The sequence below is a fragment of the Aythya ferina genome (assembly GCF_964211825.1).
Source record: "Aythya ferina genome assembly, chromosome: 5".
Taxonomy (NCBI): domain Eukaryota; kingdom Metazoa; phylum Chordata; class Aves; order Anseriformes; family Anatidae; genus Aythya; species Aythya ferina.
In genome coordinates, this window is record NC_140301.1 from 2,431,316 (window position 1) to 2,452,078 (window position 20,763).

The 20,763-nt window shown below is 37.9% G+C and overlaps 1 protein-coding gene across 6 annotated transcripts in view; it reads left to right on the top strand.

Moving 5' to 3' along the window:
- SBF2 (SET binding factor 2) overlaps positions 1-20,763 on the top strand; it is a 251,703-nt gene that overhangs the window by 26,282 nt on the left and 204,658 nt on the right. Inside the window, exon 1 of one of the 6 annotated variants that reach the window (XM_084521590.1) lies at positions 12,071-12,119. The exons of the other annotated variants lie outside the window; for them this stretch is intronic. Coding sequence (XP_084377716.1) covers positions 12,074-12,119 — 46 coding nt within the window. The 5' untranslated portion in view covers positions 12,071-12,073. Of the gene's footprint in view, positions 1-12,070; positions 12,120-20,763 lie in introns of those variants that run through there. 6 annotated transcript variants of the gene reach the window in all.

A 20,763-nucleotide genomic window follows, 5' to 3' on the forward strand; every position in this document is an offset into this window, starting at 1 on the left:
GTATTGGCATCAGAATCCACAAGGTTGCTAAAATCAGTGTGCTAGATAAATACGATGTATTTAAACAGTGTGAAGTCATCTCATCACCTCTGAAACTAACAGGAGAGTGATATGGGTGTGATTTTATGAAAGTTTTACTTGAAATTTAAAATTATTCAGAGGTAGGTCCATTTTTATTTATTTATTTTTTGAACCAAAATGGAAAAAAATGCTTCACTTGTTAAGGTAAAGTTTACTTTTAAACCTGTGGCAGCTTTCTTCTAGATTGTATGTTGTCTAACTCACAACCATATTAGATCATTCATTCTTTTGTTAATGAATCATTTGAATTATTTCTTTAACAATGAATCACAAAACACATTTGAAAGAAGCTGATTGAGGAGTGTATTATTATATCAAATTTGCATCACAAATGCAACATTCCTACATATATTCCATTTGGTTTCATTAACTTACTGATCCTGTTCTTCCTCTCTACTCCTTTCTCCCTCTCTGTCTCATTCTATGTCATCCTCTAAAAGGACAGCTTGAATTCAAGCTTACTGCCTTAGACAGTAGTTGCATTTTCTTTTCTATTCCTTTAGCATGATTTGCCAATCCTTTTTTTTTTTTTTTTTTTTTTATAAGAATCTGCCCTATGCATAAAGTGCACCACCTACTAGCTCACACTATTTTGTACAAGTAAGATTGGATATAAGAAGTGTTTTATTTACAATTCCAAACATCTACACAGGTAATTTCAAGGTGTTAAAAGAAAAATTTTAATGTAAAATTAGCTGAGAATGTAGATATTAGTTCCTAGGTAATGTTAAGGAAAAGATGCGCTGTTAGCGCTTAGAAGTCATCTACACTGTGGAGGTATATTGTGTGTGTTTAGGAGTTAAATTTTGCATTGCTTCTAAATTTTGCTTCATATCGTACAATCAGTTTTCACCTGAGTTGGATTTTAATTACAGATATGTTTTGTTTTTTTTTAAATATATTCTAGGTTATCTTAAATAGCCAGCTTCTGATCTTCAAACTGTAATATTTTGTCTTGAAGTAGTATGTTCCTGCCATATAACAGCAATGAGTGCGTCTTAGGTAGCACTAACAGCAACACTTGATATCTCTGTGAAAGCAGAATTTTTGGAAAATGTTGATCCAGTTGATAAACCCCCAAAGTAACTGTTAAATATTATGTCTGAGTAGTTTGGCACCTGTGGCTGTTTACAAACATATTTGGTTCTTGGTAGAAAAAAATATGGTAAATATTAGTTCACAGCAGTTTACATCCAGGTAATTCACAATAAGTTGAGATTTTCATTTATCCTACTTCATTTTATATGATTCATAGTGCTCTGGTTAGTTGGCTAGAGGAAGTTGTTTCTGGAACAGTGGGAAATCAGAGCTAATAACACAGTCAGTGTTAAGAGGACTGCACAATGTTTATTGGCTTTGTTACTTGTTTGGATTTGTTCTAGTTTTTTTGTGATTGCTATTTTTTCTTCTTTAGAAGGGGAAAAACATGAAAAAGCAAATCAGAGTAGCAGGAAATGTTTGATATGATATATGATACATAATTGATTAGTGAATGAAAAGGCCAAATATACATGCGTTATATTGAGGCATAAGTTTTTATTCAATGCATGTTTTTACACCGTTCTATGAGTTTCTTTCTGTGTAGGCATTCTTTTCCTGAAGACCTGTGAGCTAAATGATATGAAATCAGGCTGTGTACTTTCTGTCTGTGTTTGTACCCTTCATGCTGTTTCCACCATCTATACACTGAGAAGAGCAGCTGTTTGTTAACAGGTGTGATATTTGGCTTTACTTTTGCTGGGCAATGCCATGGCTTTCAGCAGCCTCTGCTGCCCTCTCCTGCTGTGCTTTCTGGCTTCTGTTCTTGGAAGAGTGAGTGATTGCCAGGGAGGAGCCAGGACAAAACAGGCTTCAGGAACAGGTAGGGTGGAGGGCTCCATGCACCTTAATGCTCCTCTGTAACACATTCACCACTTAGTATGGGTTCTCCTGCCTCCTGAAGCAGCTCAGGGTTAGTTATGGAGTGGGGAGAAGGATTTCAAATGTGCTACATATATTAACCTGAAAGTAAATAAAAAACACATCAAATTGCCATGCTACTTTTGATGGTGGCATAGTTTCTTACATTTGAAGTGGTAGGCCAATCTTGCAGAGTCAGGAACTTCTGTTATACTTTTTCACGTTCTTTGGTCACAAGTAGTAGAAAATGTACCTGCAGCTGTATTATCAGTACAAGAAAAATAAATGCTAGGTATGTTAACATTTCAGGTGTAATTCTGATACTCTAGTCAATGTTTCATCAGACGCAGGCAAGAATTAGAGTTGATTTTTTTGTTGTTGTTGAAAAAGACATAATTTCCCATTTAATAAAATATTGCACATATAATTGAAATGAGGAAAAATAGTATTGAAAAGTTTGAAAAGTGAAAATTCTGTGCAAAGATGTATATTAGGGTATGCAAAATACTCTGACAATTCCTACTCTAGGAATTAGTTGGTCTGAGGATAGTCTTTGAGACACTAAGGAAGGGATTAGAAGCATGTCCTAGAAAAACAGTCGTTAGGTTTTGCATTAAATGGTACAACAGCATCTTTAAGAGCTCCTGTTTTGGGTAACAAATAGAAAAACAGATTAGAAAGAGTATTTGAAAATGCATTTCATTGAGACTATAAATATGCAATGAAAACAACTGGGACTTGGATGACATTGTACGGGACAAAGAGTACTTAAAATGCAGACCTCTGTGGGAAAAGTAACGTTTACTTCAGCGAGTATCATCTATCAGTTTGACAAATAAAGCTTAACTGGCATCAAGTTCTGTTATAAAAATCTACTTATGTAAAAGAATTACTATATATTAATTTGAAATGGCAAGTATCTATTCTGTCGTTTTTAGCTATTTGTCCTAGCTAGCTGTGTTGCAAAATGTATTTAGTTATCCAGCTACTTTTGGTGCTCAGGTGCTCATATAGAAGGCTGCAGCTAATTCAGTAAGCATGTGTCTCTGGTGGAAATCAGCATGTCAATCATGAAAATTAAAATACCATTTAAGTTCTTATCTCTCATCTGTGGAACGTTATAGGTGCGTTTATGATATTATCAGCTGTTCCTGGCAAATATTTGATTGAGCAGCCTTTAGCTGGCTCCCAAGAGCGTATTCTTCCTCAGAGCTGAGGCACGTTCCTTTTCTCTCACGCTGCAGGTGATGGGGAGCTCAGTGCCAGCATTTGGAAAGGCTGTGTGTTCTACGAAAGGCATTGAGCAGTTACCTGGGGTCCAGTGTGCACTGATCGACACTTGTTTCACGGGTCTAATTTGGGTCAAAACTCATCCCAAAAGACAGAGTTTTGGTCTTATAAAAGTAAAGCTAATGAATGTCTTGTTTCAAGTCAGCATGACATGCTAGGCATCTTTGTCAGAACATTTGGTAGGTTTCAGATACCCCTGGAGTTAAAAAAAAAAAAAAAAAAAAAAAAAAAAAAAAAAATCTGTACTTAATTAAGGTGACAACACGCATAAGGAAGGATATCTCGGAATAGTTTGGGGTGTCTTTTTGATGCGTCACTTCCGGCACGCAGAGAAATTCTTTCCTCTTTGTAGCTGTGGCGATCTGGAAGGATGCATTTAAGAACAGGTGGAAGCAATTTGGCAATTTGACATTCAGACTGTATTACACATGCAGGTCCCACAGGATTGCAAAGTTTGTGGGGCTTTTGCACTTTAATATCACTTTGCATGTAGTGGCAAGGCTGGGTACTACTAGCAGAGCATTTTCTTTTGGAGATTGTGTTAAAGAAGGTGGTGCCTGTAGCCCCTGGGGGTCTTCAGTGATAACATTCCAGGTCTGGAATCTAGGAAACAAAGAAATCTTAAGCCATAATCATTTGCTCCAATTTTGTTTTTTTTTTTTCATTTTAAAACAAAAAGGTGCCATTTCTAATTAAGGCTTACAGTGGAGGTTCAGTTTGGTGGTACTCGTCTGAATAAAAACAGATGAATAAAACTTAACGTATGTGGTGCTGCGTTAAGGTTCTGAATACTTCCTTAACATTTTCATTTGAGTCTTATGATTGTGGTATATGCAGAATCCAATGAATTCCAATTATTGCTGATGATATACCATTTGGACACTCATAAATGGTATACAGATTAGATAGGAGGCATGCTAGAGTCCTAGCCAGTAGATGGGATTACAATGCAGTAGCTCTGTATGTAAATGTGAATGTTTGCTTGTAGATAGGTAGCACAGTTTTAATAGGCCTTATTTTGCACAATCTTTTGAAATATGTACACATGGATTATACGCAGAAGTGAAGCAAGTCCTCGGCTTTCCTAACCATTAATCATTTATATCACTTTTTTTTTTTCCACCAGCACATTTGAACTAACAGCATAGATGATTTTAATCCTACACCAGTGTTCTTTATATACAGGTGATACTTATTTCTGGAAGAATTTTACAATACTCTTTCCATTGTAGTACTCCTGTTCCATGATTTTTCCTTTTGGAACTTCGGATGCAATTTTCATTTAGTTTTTTTTTGGGAGGTAGGAATGGAGTGTTGTTGGCTTTGGTTTCTTTCCTAGGCTGTTTTTTAGCGTTCTCTCTGAGTGACTGTAACATGTCATGGGTAGGTAGGCAGCTCTCCCAAATTAAATATTTAAGGTTTAGTCATGTTTAGTCATTTAAAGCAGACTTTGCCTGAATGTGCCAGAATTAAAAGACTTTTTCTGATACATCTGGTTATGTTCTACTACTGAAATTCTTGTATGGTTCAAAAATAAGAACATACGGGAACAGAGAACATCAGTACAGAACAATTGTCCCTGGTTGTACCCTTTTGTCCTCTATTCCAGAGGGTTAAAATATCCTTATGGAAGTGTGGTCGATAGGATTTTCTACAGAATTGTATTATAAACAGAAGGAAGGCTTCCTGGGCCCCTTAACAGTATTTCTTCTGTAATGCATTTTTCATTTGAAGTACTACAGAATTTGTAGTTCTGTATTTGAATTTGTAGCCCACGTGAATGTGAACACACTGTTTACAGTTGAATGTTTGAGAGTGGGGAATATTTTCCTTTTACTGGTTCTGTAGATGGAACATTCATGCTCTGTGCGTGGAGAATGAGAAAACACATGGACGCGTTAGCTGGAATGCATCTGGCACGTCTCTTCCTTGGGGAGATGGAGTGTTCCATAGCTGTGAATTGTTTTCTTTTCAAAGTGGCAGAAAAAGTTCTGTATTTGTTCTTTATCCAAGAATATTCTGGCTTCCCGACTTCTTCTTTTGCAACTTGAGAACTGTCTCCATCTTGTACTCCACATATGTTGTATCCCACTTACCATGAAATGTTGAGATGATCTACCAAACATTATTTATCAAAAACAAACAATCAAAAAAACCACGATTTTCAAATTGCAAATTGTCTTTTTGACAAGGCACTGAATGTCTCCCTGGATCTGAGGGCCTGTGTCTGCCACAACGTGATGTCACTTAAAGTCAGACCATTTAGCACAACTTTGGTGCCAGGCAAGTTTTTGTCAGCAAGCTGATCAGGTGTATCCGTCCTAAAAAGTCCATCTCGAGGATATTACCTTTCTGTCTACATCATAAATTCGTCAACCTGTTCAGCACTAGCTCATTCTGTAAAATCCAGGAAGACAAAGCTAAGACATGCTTGTAGTGCTGTCTTTAAGACCTTGGCCCTTGGACAGCATGGCTACTTGTGCCAGGAAAATGAAGGTAAGGTGCCAGAGTTGTGGCAGTAGCAGTCATCTTCCTTATCTTTGGTTTCTAGGTTTGACTCCACAAGAGCTCTAATCTGTGGCTACAGTGCAGGCATTTGGTCAGTCTGGGCTGGTTACAGTACGCTATCACAGAAAAAATACCATAGGCTTATTCTGTTCTAAGCAGGTTCATCTCTTCCAGAGAAAATTCCTCGCCTTCATGAAAGTAGTACCTCAGAACCTTCCCAGAACGTGGTCTCTGTTGGAACTATTATCTTCTTGGAAAGGATGATGAAACCTGCTGAAATAAATTGAGGATGCCCTTCAGTGTGGGAATGGAACCATGCTTTTTGGTCATGTTTTATCATCTGTCTGCAGCTTGGATGCCATTGCATGTAAAGAAAATCTGATTAACCTCTTTGAATTGTCTATGTGGTAAGTTTGCCCTGGCCAGCAGATGAGCCCCCCCTACCCAGCTGCTTGCTCACTTATCCACTCCATCCAGTAGGATGGAGGAGAGAATCAGAAGGGCAAAACTGAGAGAAAATGGTTGCTTAAGATAAAGACATTTCAATAAGTGAAGGAAAAAAACAACTGATGCAAAAGTAATCAGTCACCACCTCCCACCAGCAGACTGAAGCGCAGCCTGTCTCTGAGCAATGTCTGCTTGGTAAAAACTCCCCCAGTTTTATTGCTGAGTGTGATGTTTTGTATGGTACTGGAATATTTCTTTGGTCAATTGGGTCAGCTGTCCCAGCTGTGTTGCCTCCCAACCTCTTATCCACCCATAGCCTTATTCACTTTGGGGGCAGAGGAGAAACACAGGAGGCCTTGACACACTGCAGCTATAGCTAAAACATTGGTGGGTATCAACACAGTTTTAGTCACAACTCTAAAACATAGCACTATATGAGCTGCTGTGAAGGAAATTAACTCTATCCCCACCAGACCCAGTACACCCCGTCCCTGAAAGCCTCCAAATTCTGTTGTTTCATTGTTCACAGGGTAAATAGAGAATTTGGGGTAAATGGTGCCCAAGGGGTTTTTAGGAAAAGTTTTAATCCTTTTTCGTATGGATTGGCACTTGATATAGAAGTTCCAGGTTCAGAACCGAGTATCTTAAGCACGCATCTGATTTCAGCAAAAGCATTTATTCCTTTGCCTCAGTGCATTTGGGCCGTCAGATTATTTCACACAGCTCTTCTGAAGTGAACAAGCTGTTCTTCTTTGACTTCCTGCCCGCTGAAACCAGACAGGATTAATTCTTACTCCAAGTTGTCTCCAGGACATTTCTTCAGGAGTTATTAAGAGAAACCTTGATGATATTGGTCTGTGGAGTTGACTGTAAAAATGAGTATGTGCAAAAGCTGAACACGGTGTTGCTACAAGTTGTGTAGTAATTGGAGTTATTCTTGAATCCTTGGTGAGGAGAGATCTTCCTGAGAAACAGGTTCCGGTCTTTAAGTTTGGTTCTGCAATTGCCTACTCAGCTGGCCACTGTGGTAAATCAGGACATTTTCTTTTTATGACAGATGACCTATTTATCTCATGTGACTCATTGCACCAAATGTTACCTTGGATGACTTCAAGTATGTGGATTCTGAATTCTTCTGGCAAGTGTTCCCTTGGCAAGTGGGCCAACATTTCTTATATTTGCTGTGATAGTACTGTTCATCACTTGTACTTCTCCAAATCCTCCAAACCAGTGACATCAGATGTGTTTCATTAGAGATGGGAAGCTCGGTTTCACTGCTCTGTTGTGCAACAACTGTAGTCTTGGTTAGAGAAGAAGTTTTACTTCCATGTACTATGGCTCGGGCTCTTTGAAGCGAGGGAAAGCTCGGCTGTGATGGGTAACCTCACCTTCTGCTACTAGATGAACAGATTTCAGTACTCCAGTTGTTAGGGGGAGGAGGAAGAATAGGTGCATGGAAGATCATCAGTCAATAGCTCACCCACATAGGGCTTCAAACTCTGATATACAAATTTGGGTTGTGTTGCTTCTAAACCATGAGCAGCAGACGTAATAATCCAATGATGAACTGTGATGATCAGTGATATCGTCCAGCTTTCCTTTCTACAACAACTGGAAGCTCTTCTGCTTCCAAATGTGTTTGTATCCAGACTTTCTTGGATACGCTCTTGATTACATCCGAGTGTCTAGCCATGCTTATGTTTTTCAGGTTCCATTGTTTTAAACAAAAGATCTTTCTAGCCCAAGGTAAAGACAAGGCGTGTCGCTGTATCCACTTGTTTATATATAGGTGATTTTGATATTTGGACATTCTGCAATTCTTGGTGACATCTCTGAAATTGTTATTCCCTTACTAGTTGCCATACATCATGCTACTAAAGTGCTATGCCTTCCAGGCTGTCTTCTGTCAAGAGAAGACTGTCCTTGTAAATTGCAGAAAATTCTGTCCTTGTAAATTGAAGAAAAGCATCTACTGAGTGCATTTATCATGCTAGGTGGGTGGCTTTGAAGTTATAGCCACTTTTTGAAGGGGCATGTGGGCTATGTTGAAATACCAGCTTGAGCAAGAAGCTCATCTAACTCTCTTAGGTCTTATTTTGTGTTAATGTCTGCCCATCTGTATTTTTTGTGGGGTTTGTTTATAGCTTTTCTTCTTCAGTATTCTTTCCTTCAGACTTTCCCCTGATATTACACATGGGTCCCCTGTTAACCATTGCCGCACCTGTCTCTGTTAGGTGGCTCTTTTATTTTTTGTGGTTTTCAGTGAAAGAGGTAGAGGAAATGAAAGGCCACGCATAGCCTTGTATGAATCTTATTTCTCAAGACAAGATATTCCGGGTGAAAGCATTCCTCTCTCTGCAATAGTGTTCTCCAGCCTCAAGTAATAGGATGTTTTGTGCTGCGTGAGCACCTTGTAGCTTCAGCTCTGGTTCCTGGTAAGTAAACTTCCCGTGGCAATATTCCTTCTCTGTTGTTTCCTGTTTGTATGTGTGGAGTGTGATAGTATGTTTTAGTTCCAGTAATGTGCCTTTTTCCATCTCAAGTAACTGAATTACTAGGCTTTTTGTGAGTTAGAATTCATGTCAGGTCATTCAATTTACATCCTGGCAGGGCTTCAGAAGTCTGTATAAGAATGTTAGCTGCTGTTTTCTTCAGAACTACTGTAATACTAAAAACACTCTTGGAGAATCACTGCCTAGTGCCTTTTATGCTGCAGAATTCTTCTTGCTGTTACATTAAGAAAGTATTCTATATGCAGACTACATAAGAATACCACAATTAAAGACAATTATTTACTGAAGTTTAAAGAATGTCTATTATTAGGCTACAGCTGAGAACAGAATGTGGTAAGAATTATTTTTTGTGGCAATAGTACTGCTTAATAAAAATCAAATGACATTTTTAAGCATTCAGATGCATGGCGACCCAAGAACTGAAACCCCTTGGTGGAGACATTTTGCCGAGACATAAAGTAGCTGTACGGATGTTTTAAATAAAACTTTATCACTTACTCGTGGCTTTGAGCAATTAATCTTTCTCTGCATATACTATAGGGTATCTCTGTTTTGATAGGCTGTCAGCATGGTAACCAAACGTAGTGTCCTTTATTAGAGATTTTGAGGTGTTAGGATAAAAAGTGCTTTAAGTTGAAATACTAAGCTTGTGTTCTGACATCCGCAACAATGACAGTATCTTTTGAGTACAGCTGTTGGACCGAAGGTGAAGTATCAGGCAAAATGTTTGAAAATTAAATGGCTTCTCCTTAAATCTAATGGTCCAAACAACGATTTTATTTAGTACAATGTAACCTTGTACACATCTTCCTACTTCCCACCGCTGGTATATACCCCATTTTGTGCTGGGAGTTTCAGGGCTGCATCAGCAGTCGGTGCAGGGTATTTTATATCATGTTAATGAAGCAGATCTGTCAGCATAATAGCTGTCAATGCAAGATGCTGAAACTATAGGAGACGATACAAATACTATTCCTTTATGAGGTAGTAGTTCTTGAGAAAGTGGTACCAAAATTAAAAAACAAAACAAACAAAAAAACTAACACCACAAGCCCTTCAAATCTGAAGCTGACAGGATTTTCTGATAAAAATGCAGTAGCCACTATTGGATCCAGGTCTGCGTGTATTGGTGCAAGTTGACTAACAAGTTCCTGCCCGTTAATATCTTTAAAATTTGGGGATATTTTGGGGAAAGAAGAGTTGAAGGATGTGAACTTGTTCCTCTTTATTTATGCATATCTTGAGCATTTCGTAAAAAATCTGAACTTCACATTTTTGCTTTCTTTATGTATTTAAGGAAGTGCTCTCTTGTGTTTCTTTTATGTGCTTCATAATATTATTCCTATGGAAAGGAGGCTAATAGAGTTTTCATCTGTGATCTGTATGTGCTATGTGCAGAGAACTCTGTGTGTTGTGTTAATCAAAAAGAGTGGTGGTGATGGGTAACTCAAATAACACCTTTCTACCTGGTAGAAAAATTAGAAGAGCATCTTCAGCTATTTCTGTTCTTGTAATAAACTCAATTTATTGCTCAGCTACTTTTGATGTTAGCATCAAACCGATAAGGATGTTAGAAACTAGACTATGCAGAACTATCTCATTAACATGTTCATCTTCAAGGACTTTAATATCACTTCTTTTGGAAGAAAGAGCCAGCATATTTGGATATTTCAGTAAATTTTTCAGATAGTTTCTGTAAAATATACTGAGATCTAAATAGTGACAAATGGTGTAGCTTTACATGTATAACATTGATTTGTATATTCTGTTGGTTTTAAAAGGAAAACAACCACTTTTCTTGTTATTAGCTCTTTATACTTCACAGGTAGCTGCAAAACGTTTGGCTGCCAAACTATTTTAAAATAAATCACAGAAATAACTTTCATTGCTATAGCCATTTATCTCTTTTTTTTTTTTTTTTTTTCATAGAGGTCAGGAATACTAAGCCAATTGAACTTGTAACTGTATGTTTCTTTTCCTACTCCACCCATATGCTTTACATAGGTTGGTTTACTTCAAAAGATAGATGAGGATCTAGGGAAAGGCAGAATACATTCAGTTTCTAAGAAAAAAATGCTGATTTGTAGTGAAGATAAATCTTTTGCTAACAGAGTCAAAACTTCAGTTATGTGAAGTCAAGGCATCTAGAACTGTGTTCTACTGCTGTGTTTGTTCTGCCTCATAGCATAGAAAATCTGTGCTCAGTCTTCTTTCTGTCTCTCAAAAAATGTACCCTGCTTGCTTATCATGAGTCTGTATGTTGGTGAGCCTCATACTGAACTAAAGTTATCAGCCAGCTCTGGGAAGTGTTTTGCTTACTCTTTTGCAACATTGCATTCCCTGCTAATTAGATATATCCGACTCGCTGGTGCCTTTAAAACAAGTCAAAGCTTGAGAAGACACATTTGGTCTTGTACTGCGACATTTTTCCTCATCAGCAACATTTTCAGGTGATAATTCACCCTGGTACTCTAATTTTATCTTTTTTTTCAAAGATAGACTGAGGTAGAGATAAGATTCTTCATGCACTCTTAATGTTTGCGTGAATTCCCTCTTGACAGGAGGTCTTAAATGTTGTTACACAAACCACTGTAATTTTTGGAGCAAATGTTTTGTGTTTTTTTTTTTCCCTCTTAGTGGTTATTTGCGAACCTCTCCAATAGGGAAAATATCTTATATACATTCTGAGAAACCCATTTGCTTTGTATTATTTTGACTCTATAGATGCAATAGGTGTGACATTTTTGTCTTTTGTTTTGGAATGTTCTCTTGAATCACCATTTTTATGAGAGTTAGCTTCAAAGCTCTTTTCTTTTGACAGAATTTAAGCTCTATGACTCCTTCCCTCAAACAAAACCACTCTTTCAGACCATTGGATATAAATGTGTGCTTCGAGGGAAATTTTTGCCTTAAAAATGTCTTTGTCCAAAACTTCACAGATCTTTTCAAACGAAGACCTGTGTATTTGCTTATTCCAACATGTGTGTTCAGCTACTGCTGATGTTGTTCTCTCAAATAGGCTAGATATAATACTATTCTGGTAGTGTGCGCATCAGTTCTGGAAGCATTTCCTGATCTTCAGACACAGTTTCTGTAAAAGAAAATTTTCCTTGTTTGTATCTCAGAATAAGCAATACAAAAGGCAAATATTCTGAATGATGCGTTGAGTTTGATAGTAACTATGTTATTGTTATATTATCAGGTTGGTTTTGTATTCCTACTTTTAATTATGCTTATAGCTAGCAGCTGAAGGGAGTAGAGAGAAGCTACAGGCTAACACAAGATGCATTGCATAAGCCTCGTTTATTCAGGAAACCAACTGAGGAGCAGTGAAGATGTCCTGTGTAAGCCAGAGAGCTAGCAGTTTGGAAGAGGTTGAAGGTACTGAGTTCTGATAAGTTTTGTGGAAACTTTTTTTTTTGTGTGTGTATTTAGGTAGCCCCATAGAACTGTAGATGTATTCTGTATTAGAAAAAACTTACAGGATAATAAAAATGATATTGCTCATCAGACAGCATGTGGAACAGGTGTTAAAGATATATTAAAAAATTATCTGTGCTCTGACCTTATTAAAATGAGATTCTAACAACTGGGATCAAGCCGTTTGGGAATTCAGCCTTCAATATCTTGATGCTCACAGTGCTGATACCTGGTCTTCCTTCTTGCTCTCCTCATCTAGATTTTCAGTATTTTTTTTTTGTCATTTTGTCATGATTTTTTTCTTTTTCCTTGTTTAACTTGATTTTTTCCCTTCTTCTCTCATTTGTTATTCAGCATATGTTTATGAAAATAGAATATTAAGAAATAGAATATAATAGAATATTAAGAAATTTTCTTTGACACTTACAGAGTTCTTGTCTGTAACTTGGCTAAATATTGGAAGGTCCTAAAGGATCAATTAAAAAATTTATTTTCATAACCACATATGTGGGTCTTTCAAAGTGAAAAACTTTTTACGATACTTTAGATGGCATTTAAACTGGAATTACATTGAACAGTGTGTCTTTTTGCTGCTGCCACATGATCTCTCATATTTCCACAGAATGTCACAGAAAGAATCTCTTTTTGTCTCAGCATTGCAACCTTATTTTTCAAAGTTCACACAGGTACAAATAAAGCTGAACAAACAAAACCCAAACATGGGCCCAAGCCAAAACCTAAAGAGTAAGCTGTTTTTCTGACATTTTAGACATTAATGGCATATATCCGTATTCAGCATACTGAGTCTGAATTTTGTTTAGGATTATTATCTGTGTGATATCATCCATATAATTATGCATACAATGCATATAATTATGACTTTCTCTGCCTATTACCAGGCATGATTAAACACTTTCAAAAGTAAGATCTGCTCCTACTTCCTATCTTAGCTGTCAGATGTTTCTATTTTATTATTTTGTATATCTGAGCAATAACCTGTACTCGGTAAAATAATAGATGTAGCATTCCCGCCCCCCACCTTAGTTTTGTTTCTACTCTGCTAAAAGAAAAAAAGAAACATGTTAACGCGTGCTTGTACTTGAAATAAATAGCCAAAAGACGTTAGATATTCTCACTTAGAGAATATCTTATAACTGTTGCATTTGCACCTGAATCTTCATATTCAGGAATTCCCTAAATTTTATTTTGTTTTGTTTTGTTTTGTTTTGTTTTGTTTTGTTTTATTTTATTTTGTTTTATTTTATTTTGTTTTATTTTATTTTTCTTGAGCACTCAGAGAAGCTCTAAGACCTGGATTCTAAGTACAAAGCAGAGGGCAGTTTTGTCATCTTAATTTTTATACCTTCCTTGAAAATAAATAGAACAGATTTTTCCAAGACAGCTGGGGAAGTCTTGTTCAGTTTGGTGTATTCAAAAGAATGTTCGTTCAATATAGAATGCTTATTTTTAACTCTGGTCTTCCTTTCCTATCCAAAAGCTGGCAGAAGTCAGTTGTTTGCAAACAAAAAGGGGAATTGTCTGTGAGCAGGAAACTTTCTCCCTTCTAGTCCCTCAAGCTTTTTTCTAGCTTCTTGAATATTATGCCAACCACTGGGGAGAGAGTAGCTTGAAAGCAGTTTAACATTCACCATTGCTTTCTCTTGTCAGTTATTTTCTTTCAAGACTTTTATAAAGCTGTGTTATTGTCCACCCAGCAAAAATGTGGTGTATGTCTGGAAGTGTAGCGTGTCCCAGAGTTCTTTTTGGAAAGGAGGTTTGCAAGTGTTAGAGCCAAGCTGTAGTAAATGCACCAGTAACTTACTCAGATAAAATCTGGGGGTAATGAGAATCCCAGTGAAAGGTGGTGGTAATGAAGGGTTCTTCAATAGTAACTGACACCTCTATAGGCTCTAGACGGTGTAGTGTTTTCTTGAGTTTCTAATCCTAGAGTTTTATAGAAAACTTCAGATTATTGCCAAAGTTGCTACATAGGCTTTTAAAAACAGTAGTTGCCACAGCAGCAAAAGGAAATATTTTTTTTACATAATTAACAATTGAAAAATGTCAGTGAGGTCATGGCCGCTAGTTGATAAGCTTTTGGTCTAAAACACAGCGTTCAAAATGAGATAGCACTTTACATGGCTAAAAAACTCTCAGGTATAATTCTGACTTGGTGATGTTTGGTATGTGGCTATTCAGAAAGAAAAAATGATGGAGTGAGTAATGGCTGGCCAAATCATTTTGTGTGCTGTCAGCCAGTGAATGGTATTAGATATTGCTGGAGTAGGTAAATATGCATTGAACCAATAATGATTATAACATTTGTTTATTCACTCTTCTACCTCTTCATTCTGACCATGTTTCACTTTCCTCTGATTTCGCTTCCTTGCTCTTCTGCTTTGTATAATATTTGTCCATTTTTATTTTGCATTGCATTGGATGAAGTTCATTCCTAAAGGTTAATTTTTCCAAGACTTCCCAAACCTACTTTAAAGGTTTTCTTACTGAGTAGGAATTGACATCCTTCTTTTCACAGAAATAACTGTTGATTTAGTGGAATGAGATACAGTGTAGATTGCCATTTTTTTCTTCTGTGCTTTAATTAAAATATAAGCTGTAGAATAGAGGCCTTTTCTCTTCCTTTATTTACAAAGCACAGAAATGATTTTTTTTTTTTTTTTTTTTACCTAGGAATGAATTGATTAGCAGTTGACCTGCACAGGAGAATATCTGTTGCAACAGCAGGAAGGATGATCCTGTGAATAAGGCACTGACCTGCAATTTGGTGGTATAGATTGGGGCCACTTGTTGTGCGTCCTCTGGGGACACAGACCACTTTTTCTGTGCTTCCTTTCCCTGTGTGTAAGATGGGTTATCGGTTCTGCAGAACAGAAAAGTACCAAAATCAAATACTGAGACATTCAGGAAATGGGACCATCCAAGTGTCTCAGGTAGTTCTGACTAACTGTGTCAGTACATTTGGGGAGGATTAAAATACAACTTTCTTTTTTTTTCTTAATTTTTTTCTCTGAGAAGTTCAACACAATTTTCCTGTTTACAAAGAGAAGTATCGAAAGATCATCTTATCCTGTTATTTTTTATATCCTTGATAATATGGCAAGCATCCAGGATGTCTGTTGTTCAGATTCCCAAGATTGTTGAATGCATTTCTTTGACTTCATTAAGATGAACTGACTATGAATTTTGCCAGTTGCACAAATAATAATATCTGTGGTCACTGTGGGAAGTCTGCCTTGCTAAAAGCACCGGCATTTTTTTTTTTAACCTTTTATGGCTGTTAGGCCACAATAAAGTGTTTCCTCTGTAGAATACACTAATTAAATTCTCTTTAGGTAAATTTTAATATCTACTCTACTTCAGACTTTAAGATGCACATAACTTGTAATGTGTTACAGTGGCTTTGAGCAGATTTTTAGAACTTTTGTGCCATATCAAAGAAGTATTTTCCTTTCCAGGTATTTAGTGTTCTTGTTCACCTTGGTTCCAGCTCTGATTTCCATCTTGGGACTGAGTTAAACTCTTCTAAAACAGAGATATCTTTTGTGATATTTTTTTCTTGGCATCAAGACTTCTGTAGCATAACTGGAGAGTTACAAGCCAAATAACAGGAGTCCTTCTGTTATCAGGGGTGGCAGGACTGAAAAGACCATCTTAAACACACCAGAAACCACTACAGCACTGCCCAGAGGCCATAGATAGTGCCGAAGAGTTGAATTCTTTGGTTCTTCCTTAGTCCAGCTTCCAGTAAGCTCCGATCTAAGTGTTGTTCCTTAAGAAGCAGTTTCTTAAAGAAAATGTCAACGAAAACTGTGCAAAACAAGAAATCCTGGGAGCATGTGTTGATACAAATTTGATTCTGCTGCCACCTAGACTATTTTATTCCTCTGCCACCCTGCTCCCTGCCGCAGCCCTAGAACAGGAAGATATCAAGGGGGGAAAACTGGAAGGCAGTTATTTTGGGTGGGTTCTTTGTGAAGAAAGAGTGAAGAATGCAGACCTGCTAAAGGGAGCCCAAGGGGACCCGTAAAGGGGCCATGCTCGCAATTTGTATTGGGGTTTAGGAACTGCCCCTAAACTGCCCCTTCAGTTTATGAACTGAAGGTTGATTTCAGTTGTGCTTAGGTGTCAGTGGTATGTCTTAAAACAATTGCTATGTTGAGTGTTTATTTCGTAAAGGATATCCTCCTAATCTGAGCTATTGTTGTTTGACGTAATCCATGCATGTTTGTAAACACTAATTTCAGTAGGGGAACCAGCCTGCAAACTATACAAGCGTTAGGTAAAAATGGTCTACCAATCTTTCTAATTGGTAAAATTGAGTTTTCCTCTTTTTTTTTTTTTTATTTTTTTAATCCTGTTCACATTCAGCTATCTGATCTTGCTGAAGGTCACGTTACCAGCGGGTTCTTGTGATCTGTGGGGGAATTCGGGTAGTTGGCTGCTTGTAGGTATGGCTGATAGGTGTTGAGGAGAAGCAAAGGTTGTTGTGTGTGGAAACGAGGTAGTGCGGCTTGGTATTAAGAGTTGTCACAGCAACCATTATTATCTGTGCTGGGCTCCGATTCCATTAATTGCTTGTTAGCATTCTTGTTGTGTGTCTTCTGTTAGATTTAAAATGTTTACCCTCTGCTGTTTCAAATTGTTTAAGAGCACTGATGCAAAAGATTTCACTTCCCAGCGGATTTTAGTGATTTCTGGAGTACTCAGTACTGTTTTGTGAAGGATAAGCAGCACTTTACTCTGCCACTTGCACCTGTGTATCTTTCACTGTCAGTATGTTTCTGAATTTCAACATGTAAACCTTTGCCTCTGAGTACTCAAAATGATTTAGTAACTTTATATCTGGGATGTATAATGGTAGCTTTGAAGTATTTTGTGTGGCTTAATTCTTCTTTGTGTAGTGCCCCCTCATTCTTGATGATCTGTAGTGTTTCTTCTGTGCAGACTGAAGACGATGTATTTTGTAGTTTTCTTTACAGATCAACAAAGTTCTTATACCCTGAGCTTTGCTTGTGTAATTATTAACTCAAATGTACAACTCAAATGTATTTTTATCATGGGTTTGTAAGTAAAAAGACAGAGTTTATCACAGTTCTCATTAATTTGGAATGTAAGTTGCATTAACAGCTTGCTTCTGGAATTCCAAGGGCAAGCAAGAGATGGCATGTGACCTTTCATGGGGAAAGATTTATACAAGAAGGGAGTTTAGGGGACTAGGGTTCAGGAACCAGCAAATTGTGCCAGAATTTTAATGTGTTGCATGTTTGTATTGCTTAAAGAGAAAGATGGGAAGAAGGGAATGAGAAAGAGGGCAGATTAGAAGAGTTTATCTGGAGAGAAAAGTTGCTTTTTCTTTAATTTCTTAAGGTTTACACTGCTGATTCAGAATTCTTACAGGCTAAAATTTTGTTCTGGTCTTGGACAAATTAGCTATGAATATGTATAAGAAAGGCACAAAAATGTATGTCTAAAAATTCAAGTCTAATTTGCTGTTTGGTCAGAATTGGTTTGTAATAGGTTGACTTTAGTAATCCTCAAGGTAAAGATACTGTTGGAGTTCTTTTTATTATTATTTTTTTTCTACTTATCTTCATGCAAATGAAATTATAGTTTGTTGTTGTAGGTGTGAAATCACAGCTTTCAAAATTACTATAAGATCATCACAATTTTAGTGCACCATATTACATTTAAATATCTTAACAATTGAAGAAAAATCATTGCAAAATACTTCAGTTAAAGTATAGGAAGTCTTGCTTTTGTAGGGTGTTTGATGATAGTAATGGTGGTGATTTTGTTGAAAGTGCTTCTTTTGATTACTTGTAACTGCCAGGCATGTTTTGCATACATAAATAATAATGCAAGCAGTTACTGTTATACATGGAACATGTTGTTAACATGCAGTGATCTTTCATGCTGTGCTCATGCATGTGTATGCTATATTAAATAGTTTGAGGGATGTGGCTAGTGCATCTGAGCTTAAGCAGTCTTGAAAAATAATAATAATAAAAATTCCATGTGATCATTTTGCATATAGTGAGCAGTGTTGGTTATGGCATTTCCACGGGGTTTGGGGCAGCTCGGACATTGTTTGAGAGGATACCAAAAGACAGAAACCTTTCCATTCTGCTGACTGTGACTATCTGAATCCATTAATATGAAGATGACCTGTTTTTCCAATTTAAATCCAAGGTGCCTGTATTAATGTCTACCAGTTCTTCCTGCTGCTCTCAGTAAACAGAGTGGAATGAACAGGAAAAAACTTTGGGGATCTGTGAAGTTGCTGGAGGCACTAACTGAGGAGGCTGAGCTGCAAGTCCACAGGCAGTGTGTGTGTTTAATGGGGTAACACGTTTAATTAATTAGGGCTAGTTAACAGGACTTTCACTTGGTATTAAAGGAATGTCCTCCTAGGGCTAAGAACTAATGAAGGGACCTTGAAAGGAGCCTTTGGAAATTGTAGATACAGAGTGGAGGGAATGCGGTAGGGATCTAGCACTTATTCTTTCATTGGAAAACCTTAATCACCTTATTTTATTATTTTACTTAGATAAAATGGGCAAAGGCTGTTACTTAACCAGTGAAACCAGCGGAGAGAGGGACAGAGGTTACCGAGTTACTTCCTTCTCTATTTTAACCAAGTGAATTGTACAATGTACAGAGTGGGGAACTGCTGTTTGTCACAATGTCAACATAGGCACTTTTGAAGCCCACCTAATGCAGAGTGTCTCAGTTCAAAGGGAAAGTTTATGTCATACAAAATCTAGGACACCAGGGGATGGATGCATCTAAATGCATGCTGAAGGCATAGGCATTACTGAAAGGGCAAAATGATGTATGTAAGCGTGCCTTCTTCCCGTTCTATTTTTTGATTTTTCCTTAACAGAGATCTGTAAAAAAAACTGTACACTGGAGTAGCAAGCAAGACCAGCAGTAAACAGTTTTCCTGCTAACATCTACATAACTAACCAGCTCTCCTAACTGAAGAGCTACCATCCATAGCCTTTACCTCCAAAGACAACGCCATCGTTCTTAAAGGCAGCACGGGAAGTGTAGTTGGGAGAGTCAAGTGAGTATTCCCCTGGCGTGTTGGTAGTAGTCTCCTCCGTTGGTAATATTGTTTCGGTTACACATACCACCTGAAATTTCAGCTTTTTCAAGGCCCGTTCCGTCTCAGTTGCGTTAGGCACTGCCGTGACGTTTTCAGTTAAATCTGAGCCTGAAGAGGCAGTTAAGTCCGTTGGTGCGCTTGATGATGGTCTAGTTGTAGTTGGATCTGGTACACATGAATTAATTTGGACATCTGCAGTAGGGAAAGGAGACACGTAAAGGTTATGCTTCTGTTAGGTTTGTACTTACTGCGCACACGTTTACAGAAATTGTTACCCAGCCGTTCCCTTCTGCAAATTAGTTGTTGCCTTATCCAGATCAGGCACGCTTATTTCCGATGTGTAGCTAAGACACCGATGATGCCCTTTTTATCATTACTCACATGGTTAAACACTTGGAGTAAATGCGATGCTCGTTTTGTATTTGCATACCCATAATCTATTCCTCCCGAACAGTACTTAGAGTGATAATCCATATTAAACACACACACCGACCTCCTGCAGAGCAGAAGGCTTAACTGCAGATTCAAGCTTCAAAAATATTTGCAATATATAACACACTTGAAGATAAATGCTATTTTAGGTACCTTTTATCCTTATTAGGTACCTTCCACAACCTTAAGGGGCCCTGCAAGAAAGCTGGAAAGGGACTCATCAGGGAGCGGTAGGACAAGGGGTAATGTCTTTAAACTAAAAGAGGGGACGTTTAGATATTCAGAGGAAAATCTTCACTCAGAGGGTGGTGAGGCCCTGGCACAGGCTGCCCAGAGAAGCTGTGGATGCCCCAGCCCTGGAGGTGTTCAAGGCCAAGCTGGATGGGGCTTTGGGCAGCCTGGGCTGGTGGGAGGCATCCCTGCCCATGGCAGAGGGGTTGGAACCAGATGATCTTTAAGGTCCCTTCCAACCCGAGCCGTTTTGTGATTCTGTGATCTGCAAATCTCTGTCATAGGACATAAATCTCTGTGGAAGGATTAAGTGCTTTGTGTTTTTTTTTTTTTTTTCTTTACTTGTCTTCACATCTGATGGGAAACTTCTTTCTTCCAATGGTTGTATCTTGTGATGAAAAACTACTCACTTCCACATTTTCCCTTTAAAATCCGCCATTGATATATCCATGCGTCCTTCCACAAAACGTTATTTCTAAGTCAGATCTTTCTTTATGTTGGTGACTCTTTGAAGATTCCTCTTAACTGGGTTGCCGTAAAGAGTTTCCTAGGTAAAGGAAGAGCTGTGTGCACAAGCCAAGCAAAACCAGGAATCCTTTGCTACTTCCCATTGGCAGGCAGCTGTTCAGCTGCTTCCAGGAGAGCAGCGCTCATCATACAGAACAGTTTCTTGGGAAGACAAACACCATCACTCTACATGCCTCCCCCTTCCTCCTCCTTTCCCCCAGCTGATATTGCTGAGCATGACACTACATGTTGTGGGACACCCCTTTGGCCAGTCAGGGTCAACTGTCCTGGCTGCGTCCCCTCCCA